This window comes from Excalfactoria chinensis, chromosome 3 (genome assembly GCF_039878825.1).
Source record: "Excalfactoria chinensis isolate bCotChi1 chromosome 3, bCotChi1.hap2, whole genome shotgun sequence".
NCBI lineage: Eukaryota > Metazoa > Chordata > Aves > Galliformes > Phasianidae > Excalfactoria > Excalfactoria chinensis.
The window spans coordinates 58,796,808-58,811,911 of NC_092827.1; the positions used below are offsets into that span (position 1 = coordinate 58,796,808).

A 15,104-nucleotide genomic window follows, 5' to 3' on the forward strand; every position below is an offset into this window, starting at 1 on the left:
GCAGTGTTTTTTCTGAAGTAGAGTTTGGTGCTACATAACTATCTGTTATCATGTTTTGTTTAACATCTCTTAGAATTAAGTAGGGATTATAAGTATTAATTCTATATGTCATATGAAGACATTATGCATGCAGGTGCATTTTACAAACCCTTTCCTATAATGAGATGTAGCCATAGGCCTTTAGGGAAGTCCCTGTAGATGCAGTGTATTGTTATTGAATGTTCTCTTTTGAAAAATGGTTGTTTATGTTGTCCTACAAAACATGTATGTCATCATTCATTTCTTCTAGTATCACTTTCCACTTTTTATTGTATTAGCTGTCAACAATACAGATTTTTATTTTTATCTGGTGAAAAATAAACGTCATGGATTTTTTTCAGAGATTGTGAAAGCAATGTCTCAGTTATCAGTTTGGCACAATATGCTATTCATGCAGTCTATTTATAATTCATATTAATTGTAAGTGGATGGTATGATGCAACTTATCCTTCTCTAAGACACAGCATTTCAAGTTAACTACTAAGAAGAAATATACTTTGTTAATTTTCTAGTAGAGATAAATATCCAGTACATCAACAATAGCTTAAGCAAATATGATGATGTAGGAATATTAAATTCTGAGTTACAAATACTAATGAAAATGATAATAAGTATTTAGCTAGTTAGATGTATTCAGATTCTAACTTGTTTGAATTTATACTGATTTATAATATCTATATACTGACATAACCTAGTGAGAGGTTGTGTCCCTCCTTATTGCAGGGAAGTTGGAACTAGATATCTTAAAGGTCCCTTCCAACCCAAACCATTCTATGATTTGTTCATTCTCTGATAACCCATGACACTTGTATATATTTACTTAATTCTGTAAAGTCATGAAGTGTTGACATTAGAAAGCGGTAAAATTTCTTGCTGCCTGCTCACTCATCAAGACTTTTCATTCTTTCTCTCCAACATTATGTTTTTTAGCCTAATTTAGTTTTCAATGTGGTGTTTGGTGGATTAGGATTTTGGGGGCTTGGCGGAACATTTTTTATACTGTGCAGTGCTCAAGTGATGCAATTGCTTGTGTGGCAAATGTGTTGTGTGTTTTTTTTCACTTTTGTTGAATTGGTTGTTTATCATTCCAGGTGTAATTGACAGATGGGAATTAATCCAGGCTCAAGCTCTAAGCAAGGAGCTAAGGATGAAGCAGAACCTTCAGCAATGGCAGCAGTTCAATTCTGACCTCAACAGCATTTGGGCTTGGTTGGGAGAAACAGAGGAAGAACTGGAGAAGCTCCGCCGCCTTGATCTCAGTACTGACATACAAACTATCGAGCTCAGGATTAGAAAACTGAAAGTGAGTTCCGTTTTGCTTTTCCATTATTTACTTTCTGAACAGACCTGAACACAACATCTATGTTAGTGAGGTTACTGATAGTTGCAGCTGGAATGCTCCATTTTTCACATAGCTGATGACTGAAGTAATTTCAGTGTGATTTTATGAATAACCTTTTGGCAGAAAAATGTACCAGTGGTATTTAGTATTTAATCCAAATGAATTTTTGTAATAGTAATTCTGTGGCTATTCTCTAAGTCCAGAATGCATGGATAATTGATGCAGTTATCTAAGCTGATGAAAGGAAAATAAAGCCAAGTTAAATAAAATCTTTTCTATTCAAGCTGGCAACAAAATAGCTATTTTCAAATAAATGCCGCTTTGGGACATAGTTTGTGTGGAGGAAGGAGAGAGTGCCAAATGAGGTCTGGCCTAACTCACTGGTGTCACCCAATAGAACTTAGGGAAAAAAATGGTCTTACTTTGAAATATTCTTGTTTCTTCTTCAGTTTTCTCAGATGCATCAAGATCTGAACATTGCCTTTGTGATCTCTTCTGGATATCTTGCAGCTGTAAAGATCTGCAAATGTGGAGCTCCACAACTTCCTTTTCAGTTATTAGCATCTCATAAGCTTGGGCACAGAAATGTTGAGCCAATGCCAAAATGCACTGTAATCCATGCTAGGAATGAGGCGGAAAGACAGTAAAGACCGTTTCCAACGGTGATCCATTTAATGCTGATCTTCTCTGCAGTCCAAATATAGCTGCCATAAGTACTACAGAGGTCACTGTGACATGGGGCTTTTAAGCAAATGCTGTAAACTAGGTGGAAAAGGGGACATTTCATAAGAATCCTGTTCTTATCTCACCCACTCTTGGAAAGCCCATTAGTACCCTCTAAACCAAAAGAGGTGGGGTTTCTTTTGTGGCTTCCAATGTAAACAAATCAGTTTTTATACATGTTCTGCTTCTATAAATTGGAGTAAGTTGTATGTTTTCCTTTCCCTCAGTAAAAGCTTTTATTTTAAAACACTGCTGACAGCAGTTTCCACTTGAAAACATGTTGGTTTTTTTTTTTGTTTATCAGCAAAACTGAGAAGTGAGGGCAAAAGTTTTATTATGAGCAGAAGTACAATTGTCTTACAACTCCTTCAGTTTTCTTGGGCCCTCCCTGTCTAAAATATCTGAAGTATGTGCCAGATCTTCAGAATTCAACTATGACTTCAGCCTTTTAAAAGTTTAATTGGCTTGTTCTAGTTTATGCTCACAGTAAAATTTTAGTAGATTTTCGACAGCGAATATTTTCAGTCACACAGTGAGCACAGAAATCTCATACACAGAGCAGAGGAGACTATTACAGTAAGAGGTATTATGCAGCTGCAGACAGCAAATGATTATATTCTTTTTGTACCTTCTCTACTTGATTTTTCTGAAAGCTGCATGTTTTACTAACCTCTTTCTTCATCCTATTCCCCTATTCTTTATCATTAAGGAGCTGCAGAAGGCAATTGATAACCGCAAAGCTATCATCTTATCCATCAACCTGTGCAGTTCAGAATTTACTCAGTCAGACAGTGAAGAAAGCAAGAAGCTCCAAGAGCGCCTGTCTCAGATGAATGTTCGCTGGGATCATGTATGCAGTATGATTGAAGAGTGGCGTTGCTCACTGCAAGATGCATTAATGCAGTGCCAGGTCTGTATTGTGTCTATTCAAATTGTCAACATCTAACATATCAAAGATGCAAACCATACAGTCATCTGATATGCTTATTGTCCAGTCTGGAACTTGCCCATGCAAGATAAAATATGACTTCAGCAAGGAGATTTATGGAAGATATATGTGCACTACCTAGAAGCATATGTTTCCAGGTCAATATTTCTAAGTTTGTCATCACTTGAATATTATTCTTATATACTATTCTACACTTTCTTGTAAGTTATAGAATTTATGCAGCAGGACCTATTATAGGATAAATTGAAAACATAAATTTGACTGCTGTATTATCAAAACTCATCATTTACAGGATTTCCATGAAATGAGCCATGGTTTGCTGCTCTGGTTAGAGAATATTGACAGAAGAAAAAATGAGATTGTGCCCATCAATCCAAACCTGGATTCAGAAATCCTGCAAGATCATCACAGACTTCTAATGGTATGGCTATAATTTTCCCTTTCTCTCTCAAAGCAGAATCAGGAAAGAAAAAAAAAAAAAAAAAAAAGCTAGCACTGTATATTGTGTGAGGACACGCAGCTGTGGGACTGACGTCAGCAACTAGCTTTACTTTGGTGGAGAATACCACTCAATTCCTTCAATAGCAGAACTAGAGATTTAAAAACTTGGGCAGCTATGCTGTTGTCTGTCTTGCTGTCATTTTGTGTTTAGTGTTTTGTTTCCCTCAATGAGAATTTGCTACAAACATCAAAAGTGTTAAGCAGTCAGAGGATGAACTGCAAGCTATTCTTCACATTTTAAGTGAAGCTATTTAGAGCTTCTCAGGCCTGGAAATGTTTATTCCTCCTCTTTTCTTTCCATTTCCTTAATTTCAAGTGACTAGTTTTATGAATACTTTGCTCGGTTTTTTGTTTTGCCTTCAAAAATAAAATCAATTTAAAAAATTTGGTGCTTGCCCTTGCAATAGCAAATCAGACGCGAACTGCTGGAATCTCAGTTGAAAGTGGCATCACTGCAAGATATGTCCTGCCAATTGCTAGTCAATGCTGAAGGCAAGGACTGCCTTGAAGCCAAAGAAAAGGTGCATGTCATTGGAAACAGACTTAAGCTCCTCTTGAAAGAAGTCATACGTCACATAAAAGACCTAGAGAAAGCTCTAGACATTTCAAGTAGTCAGTTGGTGAGTGTCTTTTTATTCTTTGCTTCTTCTTGGGCATATTTCACGCTGCTTTAATTGTATTTCTCTGATCAGTGCTGTTGGCTGTGTTTTCTGTTGTTTGCATTACTTATCAAGACAGTACACATTTAATCTTGAATATCTCAAAAAATCATCATAATGTGAACATATTTGTAATTTTTTTAATCCAGTAATTTTTTGCTATTTCATATAACAAGTTATCAGTTATCTTGGTTTTCTCATTCTGCCATTACTGATCCAGTGAATGGGCAAAGTGTCTGAGATAATTATGCTAGCTTCAGTATTGAAAATTATAATATGTCAGTTTTCACTGGAAAGGAAAATATATTTCAGTCTGAAGAAAAAAAATTTAAAAAGGCAAAAAATAAATCTGTAATTGGCTAACTAATCTCCTTGACTGTTGAGCTGCACTGCAAATCTTCTTAAGTTATCTTGTACTACAAGGTGTTTGAGAAGGAGTTATGCATGTAAGTCCATGAAAAAGTGACAGATGGCAGAAAGTAACAATTTCAAGGCTCTCTGTTAGTTTCAAACACCACATTTTATTTAAAGTCTTGGATTAGGTGAGTTCATAAGGTGTGAGAACTTGGCTATTTTCACTTCTAGTGAGTTTCTGTCTGTTGGAGTAAAATCACAATGGTTTCCGCCCCTTCCAGTGATTTAAGGACAATTAAATATATACATACATACATATATATATATATATATATACACACACACATTTTTCCCTGTATTGCCCTTAGCAGAAAATGCTTCACCTGATACAGTTAACTTTTAGCTACATGTTTGTTTCTCTTCAGGACCAACAGAGACAACATGGACTTCCTGAATCTTGTAAAAATTGTTAATAAATATTAACTGTTTGGGTTTTGGTTTTGTTCGTTTATTTGTTTCTGTCTTCCTTTGGAAAAAATGCAGTAGAGATTTCACTCTGGGGTTACTGGCTTTTTTGAGTTTGCTTACCTGAACAGATGGTCTGATCTCCATTCCTTCTGAATTTAGGATTTGTCCTCGTGGTCCTCTGCTGATGAACTGGACACATCAGGCTCAGTGAGTCCTGTATCTGGACAAAGCACACCAAGCAGACAGAGAACGGTAATTTTAAGTCATCAACTTTCTACCATCTGCTGGGTGGGAGCTCTAGATGTCTACAGTAGCTCTAGCCAGCTGAAAGGCCCCTCATCTCACTTGATAGGAAAGGAAATGACATAAATTAAGAAAAAACACAGCTGCTTTCCCTGACCCTGCTGCATATCCCATCCTGCATGAAATCAGAATTGGTAAATACTATCTAAAACCAGGGCTGTCAGTGTGGTTGGTTTACCATGGTATGGCATGTCATGTCTCTTGTATTTTGCTCTAGTGATGGCAGCATCCCGAAGTCCAGTCTTGTCTGGTATAATCAGTCCTCCATTTCTGTTTGGCCTTCTCTTCAGAGAGCTGCTTCATCGAGAACCTCAACAAGAAATTCTTATTGAGGCTTTTGATGAGTGGTTAAATAAAGCTGAAGGGCATACAACATTGTTCAAAACAGCTAGCTGAACAGGACCTAATCAATGGCTATGATGGCAGCTCTGGAGTTGCCTGTTCACATCGCTGGCACAAAATTCAAGAAATGTAGCAAATACATGCCTAGTACTTAACACTTCCATACTCTAAGCCCGAAATGGAACTGCAATTATTTTGTCTTTTTCTGCAATTCTATTGGTTGATTACTTCACTTTTTTCTTTAGTTCATTAAAAATCATAAGGTTTTGTTTGTTTGTTTTTTCCATTTGCACTTTTTGTAAAGCCTCTTGAGTTCTGTCTTGATAAACTGTATGGCTCTTGAATTATTATTATTATTTTTTTACATTCACTAGTTTCCTTTTAGATTCTGGTATGAGAATGTAAAGGAATACTGGCTTTTCAAACACAAGAACATAAATCTTTACACTTTATTACAGAGGTAAATTTTTTCCACTTTAAAATTTGAGCTTACATAATTAATAAAAACTCTGATGTAACTAGAGAATCTCTGATCGTAACAGGAGATAGAGAAGTGCCTTACCATAAAATACTTTTTCTAAAGAGTACTACATAGAATTATAATAGACTCTGTCTTAACATTTTAATAAGCATTTGTCTGTCTCTAATTTGATAGTGTTCATGTACATCACTACATTTTTTCATTTTTCTTCATAACGTTCTAGCTAAATTTTATGACTGCCTGGGCCATACAACTAACCCACACTCAGGTCTGTTTTTCAGACTTTTGGGTTTTTTTCAAATAGAATTTTGGAGACTGCTATGACGTTGTTTAGAATTTCACTTCCAAATTTGCTAATGCTGAATAAATAAATAAATACTAATACCAAATTTCCATCAGATTGATAGTCATCTAAATTCATTATATATTCCAGCAATTCCAGGTGCAGAAATGCACCTACAGTTATTTGGCCTTATGGGGAAGGCAACAGAAAGGAGGCCAAACACTAGATGGAGGCCTTCTGACCTTATTTTTATCCTGATAGTTAGTAATTTTAATTTTTCTGCAAATGCATTTTGACATATCTATATTTCCCCATACTCCACTCAATTTCACATTCCAAATTACTCCAGCTTAATTGCCAGTGTTTTTTGTTTTGTTTTGTTTTTTATTTTTAATTCAGAGTTTCTGGCTATAAATGGAATGGCTAAACTCTTATTATTTTCACTGTGTGTGTTCCAGTCATTTTCATAGGCGAATAGGAACAAAGAAAAGCCAGTTTCCTTGGTTCATGGGTATCAATCATTTCATTTGATTTATGTTTGTTTCCTTTGCTGCACTTTTAATTTAATTTCATCAGTAGCTTGTCTTTATTTGCCTGGACTGAACATTCTTCTTTCTTTACCCCCTGTTCATTGCAAACAGCCACGGGGCAAATGTAGTCTCTCACAGCCTGGACCCTCTGTCAGCAGTCCACATAGCAGGTACCTTATTCTCCTGGTTTCCGCACTCTGTTCTAGAACCCTAAGAGGATGATGGAAATTGACCATGATTCTTATCTGTCCACACTAAGTCTGTCAGGTGGACAGGACTTAAAAAATTGAAAACTTTCCTTTTGTTACTAGTTTGATAAAAAGTGCTCTCAATTACTCCATATTCTTTCTTAATAGAAATACTGGCTAATTCTTGAAAGTCTACAGCTTTTGGTTTCTAGGAATGACATGTAATAAACATTTATTTTTCATGTGGTGAGTCTGTGTTCATACTCACAATATTCAGTAATTATTTTGGCATAATTTAACAGAAATACCAGTAGGTTCATGGCAAACACTTTTCATCATCCTCTTTACCTCTAGATATAAACTAAGGCAGGTAATAGGCCAGTATTCTAGAAATCACAAAACCCACAGATCTGGATGAGACATACTAACATCTTTTTTTTATTATTATTTTCTATTATTTTTTATTTTTATTTTTATTTTTAATTTCCCCTCTCTTGAAATGTTTTGTCCAGTTTGTGGGTTTTCAGTACATAACGTTCAAAATTAAAAATCATAATTTGAGGGGTTTTAAACATGGGGTCACTTCCTCTCCCCGTCAGAAGACTGCAACATAACGTGCTAATACTGCCATGACTCTTGCCTAGTGTTTGCATCTGTGTATTGCTCTGGGAGCAGCACTGCCCTATCTCTCTCTGACCAGTAGAGAGCAGACACGCAGCTACAGCTTCTTGCTTTCCACCTTGTTTCCAGCAACCTGTCATCTCTGCAGCTAACGGTGCTTCTGCATTCTTTGTTGTTGTCAGTGTGATATGTGTACCTTCACTCTTTCACTGATCAAATCACTAGCCTGAAGAGCTACAAAGTTTAAAAAAAAAAAAAATAATTGTAGTAAATAAACAGGCGTATATATGCAGTATGTAAAAAGTGGAATTCATCTACTATTCCAGCATCTTAGGTATTGAAAAGGGAAACTAAAATAATCAGAAAGTATGAACAAGATATATTTGTTCTTACAGTTAAGTCCTAAAGCTCATTTATTCTTCATATAAAAAACATGTGTTATGTTTTAAATGTAACTCCCATTGAACGTAAAGATTTGAGGTTCAAAAGAAAGCATCATGACACAATATAGAGATTGAGCAATAACCAGGCAGGAGAAAAAATAAAAATAAAAAAAAAAAATAAAAAAATCCTTGAGATTATTATTTTTTTCCATAAGCAAAATAAATGTTTTGTTCATCAAAAGGTAAAGCATTTTTTACTGCTTCCACTGACATTAAGATTGTGTCTTGCTTTTAGAGATATTTTTTGCCTTTGAAACATAATGAGAACACATAGAAAATAGGTGACATACATACATACCATCCTTCTGTCTAGAGAAGAAAGAGAATTTTTCCAGCTCCAGTCTGCTATGAAGCTTAGCATTCTGTTTCTTAAAGGGAATGGGAAAAGGGAAGAGTGGGGCTTTACTCTGCAGCCATTAACAGCTAGGAGGAATGGAGAGTGTCTGCGGCAGATAAGCATGCTTGTGCTAGCAACATTGTACTCAAGAAACATACTGTGTGCACTCTTCCGCTCTCCTGTATGGTCCAGCAGCCTACGCCAATATGTTGAGATTTCTGGCTGTAGGTGTGAGCAGCTGGCTCAGAGCACAGCTAGCAGTGCTTTGCTGCTTTGAGATTAGCCTCTGTTCTAGCAGTGGCATTGGCGCGGCACCTTTCAAATCAAGTCTCTCCAGCACTGTTTATTAACACGTCTTGTAGCAATACAAAACAATGTTCAATTTGTCATTCAGACAAGCATGGAATACGAATGAGTCACTGCTGAATAGGAAATTTAATCAAATGCGCAAGCCAGACAGGTTGTGGTTGATGTATAATGTGGTTTTAACTGATAAAGCAGTACAAGCTGTCACTGTGTTCTTTAATATTTTGACATGCCTCTGATCAGAGTACTCTGTGTTTGATCTTGCACTGGATCAGCAAACCCTGTTAGAGTTTAGTATACAGGAGAACTCAAGTCAGTTTTAAAATGTGTATCACAAAAGTGGTTGTGAAGGGAAGTTCACTTAAAAATTAGAGGGTTCATATTTTGTATATACCAAATGTGCTATCGCTTTGCCTTTCCATTATCACAGCAGAGGAAAAAAAAAAAAAAAGAAAAACAACTAACTTACTAGTGCGATGCTAAGCAAGGTATAAGTTACACTGTGGATTTAATTAAACACTCATTCAAGAGGTATTAATGTTGCTGCGCTAAGTGGGAAAAGCAAATCCAAGAAGCAACTCCTCTTCCTTCATCAGCTTAATAGAGCTGTCGTAAATGCATACCTGGATCTGTGCCTGGGGATTTTTTGAGGTAATTAAAATGTTAAAAAGATCAAAATAATTGTTCAATTTGCTCAGGACTGTTTACATTGTCTCTCTTGAGCAGCTCTATTCATGTCTTGGCGCCACGGTGCCAACCTCCATTTCCTGCTCTGCCCAAGCCTTCCCAAATGACTAGTGGATGTTTAAAGGTCACTTGCTGTTCTTGGAGCAGACCAGGCCACAGAACTCTTCATGGCTTTGGCCACAAAACGTCTGTCATTGCTGTAATTCAGATATGAAGTTTTCACTTGGATTGTCATTGTTATTCTCCCTTATCTCTCACTATTCTCACTTAATGTTTGTTAAAATTCTTCTATAACTACCTAAAATATGAACGCTTTTCTTTTCTACAGAGTAAGCCAGAGTGACATTGGAGTGATGTGATGGTGAGAGGTAGGCAGAGAAGTGAAGTCATAACTCAGCCAACCACAGACACTTATAGAGTCTCAGGCCAACAAGAGGAATCATTGCATATTGTCAAGGGCAAAACATCATACTACTTCATAACTTTAGCGAGTTCCATCTTAATAAAATCATCATCAGTGGGGTTGGTTTCTTTTCACAGCTATTTTAATCATTGTCTTTTAGCTATTTGTCAAACACACTACCTTTAGTGTGAACTTCCAAATGCACAGCAGAATGTTTTACTGCTACTTTGCATACTGTAATCTTAAATTCTTTGATCTATTTCTTAAGCCTATATTTGACCTCTGAAGTCGTCACCCACTTTTTTTTGTGTAATAAGCCAATCCTGTTTTGTACTTACAAAGACTTTAATCTTTTGTCATCCTAAAAATTAATTTTGCTGTTCTTACATTCTGTGCAGCACTCTTTTCATAATTTTATTAAATTCAGACTCATCTTCGATTAACTCTGGTAATAACATTCTACTATCCCAGTAGTGTCTCTCAATATCAGACTCTTGTCTGCTTACCACTAGACACTTCTCCATTAAACTCCATTTATTCCTACCATTTGCTTTAATGATAAATTCTTCTGTTATAATCTTTCAGATATTTTCTGCAGTCCGGATGGATTAGTTCAAACATATTTTTCTTCTCAGAATAAATAAATAAATAATGATACTAAAAAATAATAATAATAAAAAGAAAAAGAAAAAAAAAAAAAACAGTCATCTTTAAGTGCAGGTACTCATCTGAGATGAAATTAAAGTTCAGTTTGTTCATCTGATCTGTAGCCTGGTAAATTAGGTTCTCTCTTGAAATGCTTCAGAAAGAGCTTCAATTTCTCTGACGTTAGAAAAACTCCCACAGTAAGAGTAACTATTGGTTGCACTTCTGAGGTTAGTTAATGAGATTTCTTGGCATGAAGAAACTTACAGTGGACCAGATCTGCAGCTGTGCCTCCAACTTTGTTTAGTTAACAGGAATTGTGTTTGGAGCAAGTAGCAGGTGGTCGTCCTTCCTTCTCTTGAGAAACAGCAGCCAGTATAACAAACAGTGGGGCAGTTGGAAGAGAGGCAGCAGAAGACAGATGCAAGTTTAAGAGAAAGAAATTACATTTTTCTCAAAAATAGTATGCAGTACTTCAGCTTTCCCTTATCCTACAGGACTGAATGGGAGATTGGTCTCTTCTCTATAGTGATCATTTTTTGTTAATAGTGTATGTATATTTTTAACCCTCTTTCCTTACCAAATCCATTAAACACTCTAAGCTTGAACATTCAATTTTTCTGCTAATTATATCCATTACAGATGAGTACCTGCAATAAACTGTGACAGTACAGCACTTGAACTTTTTAGAATTCACCCTCTGAAGATGTTTTCATAATGTTTCATTATTTGTTTGTTGAATTTTTTCCATCCAGTATTAGAAACTGTTTTTCTGCACCCTGCTTCACTGCAGAAAAAGTGTTTTGAGATACTTTGCCATGAACTGTTAATTTTTGAAAGAAAATCTATAGCCAGTTATGCAGTTCACACATACTTCCACTCTTTCTTCCTGTTTGTAGTTGTGGTGTTTGGGTTGGTTGGTTGGTTGGTTTTGGTTTAAGTAAGTCACAAAACAAACTGTGCTACTGCACCAATAGGAAAAGCCTAAAAACAAAAGAAAAAGATAGATGATTTTGATTCTGCTTTTTAGAAATGCCCCTTACTTCCCTGGCATAACTCTAGGATCAATGAAGAAAATTCAGACTTTACTCATTATAAAACAGCTGCTACCAACTACAGAAAGGTAGCCTTTTTTATGTTTGGAAAGTAATTAAGCACTCTTTGTTCCCTTTGTTCCTGCCTCAGCCCGTTGACTTTCTGTCTTGGCATTCTTGGACAGCAGAAGTCCTGATCTAATTGGACTTTAATATGGAATGCTCTTATGCTGTTAAATGTGCCATATCCTTTCAGCATGTTCTTTTTAATATGTGATCTTGCATAATTCAATCAGCAGCTTTCCATCCGGGCAACAATAACATGGATCCAAACAGTATGCGATCTTTTGTTTTGATCATCACTCTTTCCTGAGATATTTAAGTCAAGCTAATCATTTAACTAACTCAAGTTTTCTTTGTATCTGTTGATCAACAACAAACTCTGTGAAATGGCTTTCTTGGAGTCAACATAGTAGGATGATACACATGCCTGAACAAGACATAAAAATAATCTCAAGCACAGAAAGAAATATTTTCTGATTATTTGTGAAGGGGGCCTGATGTGGTTTTGAAGTTGATACTTTGGTCTTTGATACTTTGATACTTTGATACTTTGCATGCTTTTCATAGAAATTCAGATTGAAAGGACGAAGGGAAGGCAAGGAGATGTCATAAAGACCTATTTGCATGACTGAGGAGAATTTAACCTTGGCCATCATGCCTGATCTCCTATACCTTTAAGTTGAAACTAAGTGCATCCTTATGAGTCTTTTTTATCTTTTATACCCTAGTGATCTATAGGCTTTCTAGGGCTTCATAACCAGAGTAGCCATCTACACTTTTATAGCACCGTGTCTATTGCAAAATTTGCAACAACGTCTACATGGAAGAATTGTTGAAAATAGTGATGCAAAGGCTCTAAGTTCTTCCTTTTTTTACCTAGCACTAAAATACTTTTCCATGCATTCTAATACTAACCTGCTGAAATTCTCTTTTCAGTACTTCACTTACCTCAAAACCTGTTATCTGTATACTAGAGCTCTGGTGGTTTCAGTCAAAAGGGAAAATGTGAAATTTGTATCTATCTTTGTCCTTTATTAAAAATATCTTGGATTTTTGTGCTTAAATTGAAATGTCCCTTTGGAAATGTTTGGAAATATCTCCTATTGACATATGATAGATATATACCACTTCAACACACGTCCATACACAGAAGGGGGAAAATAACTCAGATGGTGAGGGTCTCAGGTCAGTTGAGCAAATAGATTTTAACAGCTGATTCAGTGCAAGATACAAAATACAGTGTACTACATACAAAATGAATCTCTACTGCCTGGATAATGGTGTATTAATTAACTGAATATTAAGGTAACTGGATCTTATTTCAGTATATACTGAGGAATATAAGAAAATGAATTTAGAAACTTCTGAAAAGCAAATGCAGTTTCTATTTTAAAAGAAGGGGATTGTTTTTTAGGCAGTGTGTAATGAATATATGTGACAAGCATATCCTACATTTTAATTTCTATTTTGCAATGCCCTAAGTGGAGAGTCTTCCCTAGAACAGATGAAGGGAACAGATGTCACAATAACATTGTGACACCACATTATTCACCATTCTATAGTGAATATTTGATGTTTTCTTATCCAGTCCAGAAATATGAGATCTCTTAAGACTGTTGGAGAAATAGAATGTTCAGTGAAAAATACCTCTGCTATTTTCAGTCTGTGTGTACAAATCCTAAACCAGACTTCAGGGACAGCTGAGTACCCAAGGACAACCTCTGCTGCAGCAATGTTTTACTCACCTGTCCATTTTCTTTTCTCAGGTCCACAAGAGGTGGCTCAGGTTCCTCCCCTTCTGAGGCTGGGCCAGCATGGCAGCACCCATCCTTCTTCCTCAGAGTCCTCCGAGCTGCTCTGCCACTTCAGCTCTTTTTGCTGCTCCTGATTGGGCTGGCTTGCCTGGTTCCAATGACAGAGGAGGACTACAGCTGTACAATGGCCAACAACTTTGCCCGCTCTTTCCATCCCATGTTAAAATACATGAATGGTCCGCCTCCATTATGAATTTGTGAGACAGCAGGTGATCTTGCTGGAGTAGTAGCCAGGAGGCAGCGTGGTTTTAAAAAGTGACAACATTCAGTGTGGCAGCTTTATATATCTGCTGTAGCCACCACAGTATCTGTATCGTTCTCTACTGGCACTCGATAACACATCAGTACATCATTTCCAAACTGCAGAATGTATTACCCAAGTAGCATTGTTTCAGTATTCACATCCTGGGCACCAAGGAGGATGTGATGTGAGGGAAATGTCCTTCTGTTCATCATTCTCAATCTTTTACCCACTTAATACCCAGGTCATTGCCCTGTACTATGCATAGCTGAGAACTGGATACTGTAGATCCTTTCCTGTGTGCTGCTCTATATGAGCCATTAGCCTGTCTTTGTTAATTGCCCTCTCAGCATCTACAGTATACAAAATAGCCAGTGCTAAAGAAGTTTTAGAGCATTTGTAAACATACAATTTTAAAGGATCTTGTATGGCAGCATATTTTCCCCTGTGATTTCTGTTTTGGGCATGGTGTTCTAACCTTTGCTTTGGATGTACAAGGTGTAAATCTGTTAAGCACTTTTTTAAGGTTTAAAAAAAAAAAATGGATGTAATAAATGAGATCATAAAAGGTTTTATGAAGAAAAATGTTGAATGTCAAGTTGAAAAACAAAGAACATATTTATGTATGTACAGTTTGCTAAGCCAAGTTTTGTTTGTATTGATTTCTTTGCATTTATTATAGATACCATAAAATATTTTGTCTACGTGCTTTTTAAGAACAACTATGAAAACCTCAAAGTTTAGAATGAGATCTGTATGGTATAAAGAAAAATAGCTGCACTTCTAAAAATAATTAAAAAATGCTGTAACAAATTAGTAGTAGTGAGTGTATGTTAGAATAAGATCATCTGGATAACATGTCACATGGTGATATACAAGGGAAAGTGTTATATCTACTGTAGAGTAATGCTAGTTGAACTTCAGCAGTTAGAGGAGCCAAAATAAAGCTCCCTTTTCAGATAAGTGTAATATTTTCCTGGAAAGGATATTGTACATCAACAAGGTGTCTTCAGTGTCAAAAACCTAGACTTGGATTGATACAGCTACATATTCTTTTCAAGTCTTAGTTTCTTTTACTGATATTCAGAAGTTATGCTATTATCACTGTTTGAGTACACAAAGATAAATAATACACTTTTAAAGTATAAAAATGAGCTTTTATTTGCAGAAGGAATCATAAAATTGACCTTCCCTCTCTTTTCTGATATCATTCTCTGTGGTAACATGACTTATGGAAATGGTAATGAATGCACCTATATTAATAATTTCATAGTTAGCTCACTTCAGAACTGTTAGTCCTGATCTCTGTACTCTTCAAACATTCCTTTATCAGGCAATCCCTGGTTTT

At 36.1% G+C, this 15,104-nt stretch overlaps 1 protein-coding gene across 16 annotated transcripts in view; it reads left to right on the forward strand.

The window, feature by feature from the left end:
- Positions 1–14,902, forward strand: part of SYNE1 (spectrin repeat containing nuclear envelope protein 1) — a 282,607-nt gene extending 267,705 nt beyond the window's left edge. For 11 of the 16 annotated variants that reach the window (XM_072332285.1, XM_072332289.1, XM_072332288.1 and 8 more), the window contains 7 exons: positions 1,131–1,342; positions 2,814–3,014; positions 3,346–3,474; positions 3,962–4,174; positions 5,195–5,287; positions 7,086–7,144; positions 13,468–14,567. In XM_072332285.1, the coding sequence (XP_072188386.1) occupies positions 1,131–1,342; positions 2,814–3,014; positions 3,346–3,474; positions 3,962–4,174; positions 5,195–5,287; positions 7,086–7,144; positions 13,468–13,708 (1,148 nt within the window). In that variant the 3' untranslated portion in view covers positions 13,709–14,567. Of the gene's footprint in view, positions 1–1,130; positions 1,343–2,813; positions 3,015–3,345; positions 3,475–3,961; positions 4,175–5,194; positions 5,288–7,085; positions 7,145–13,467 lie in introns of all 16 variants that reach the window. The other 5 variants (XM_072332290.1, XM_072332291.1, XM_072332297.1 and 2 more) reach the window with 3 other exon arrangements.
- Positions 14,903–15,104: the final 202 nt, after the last annotated feature.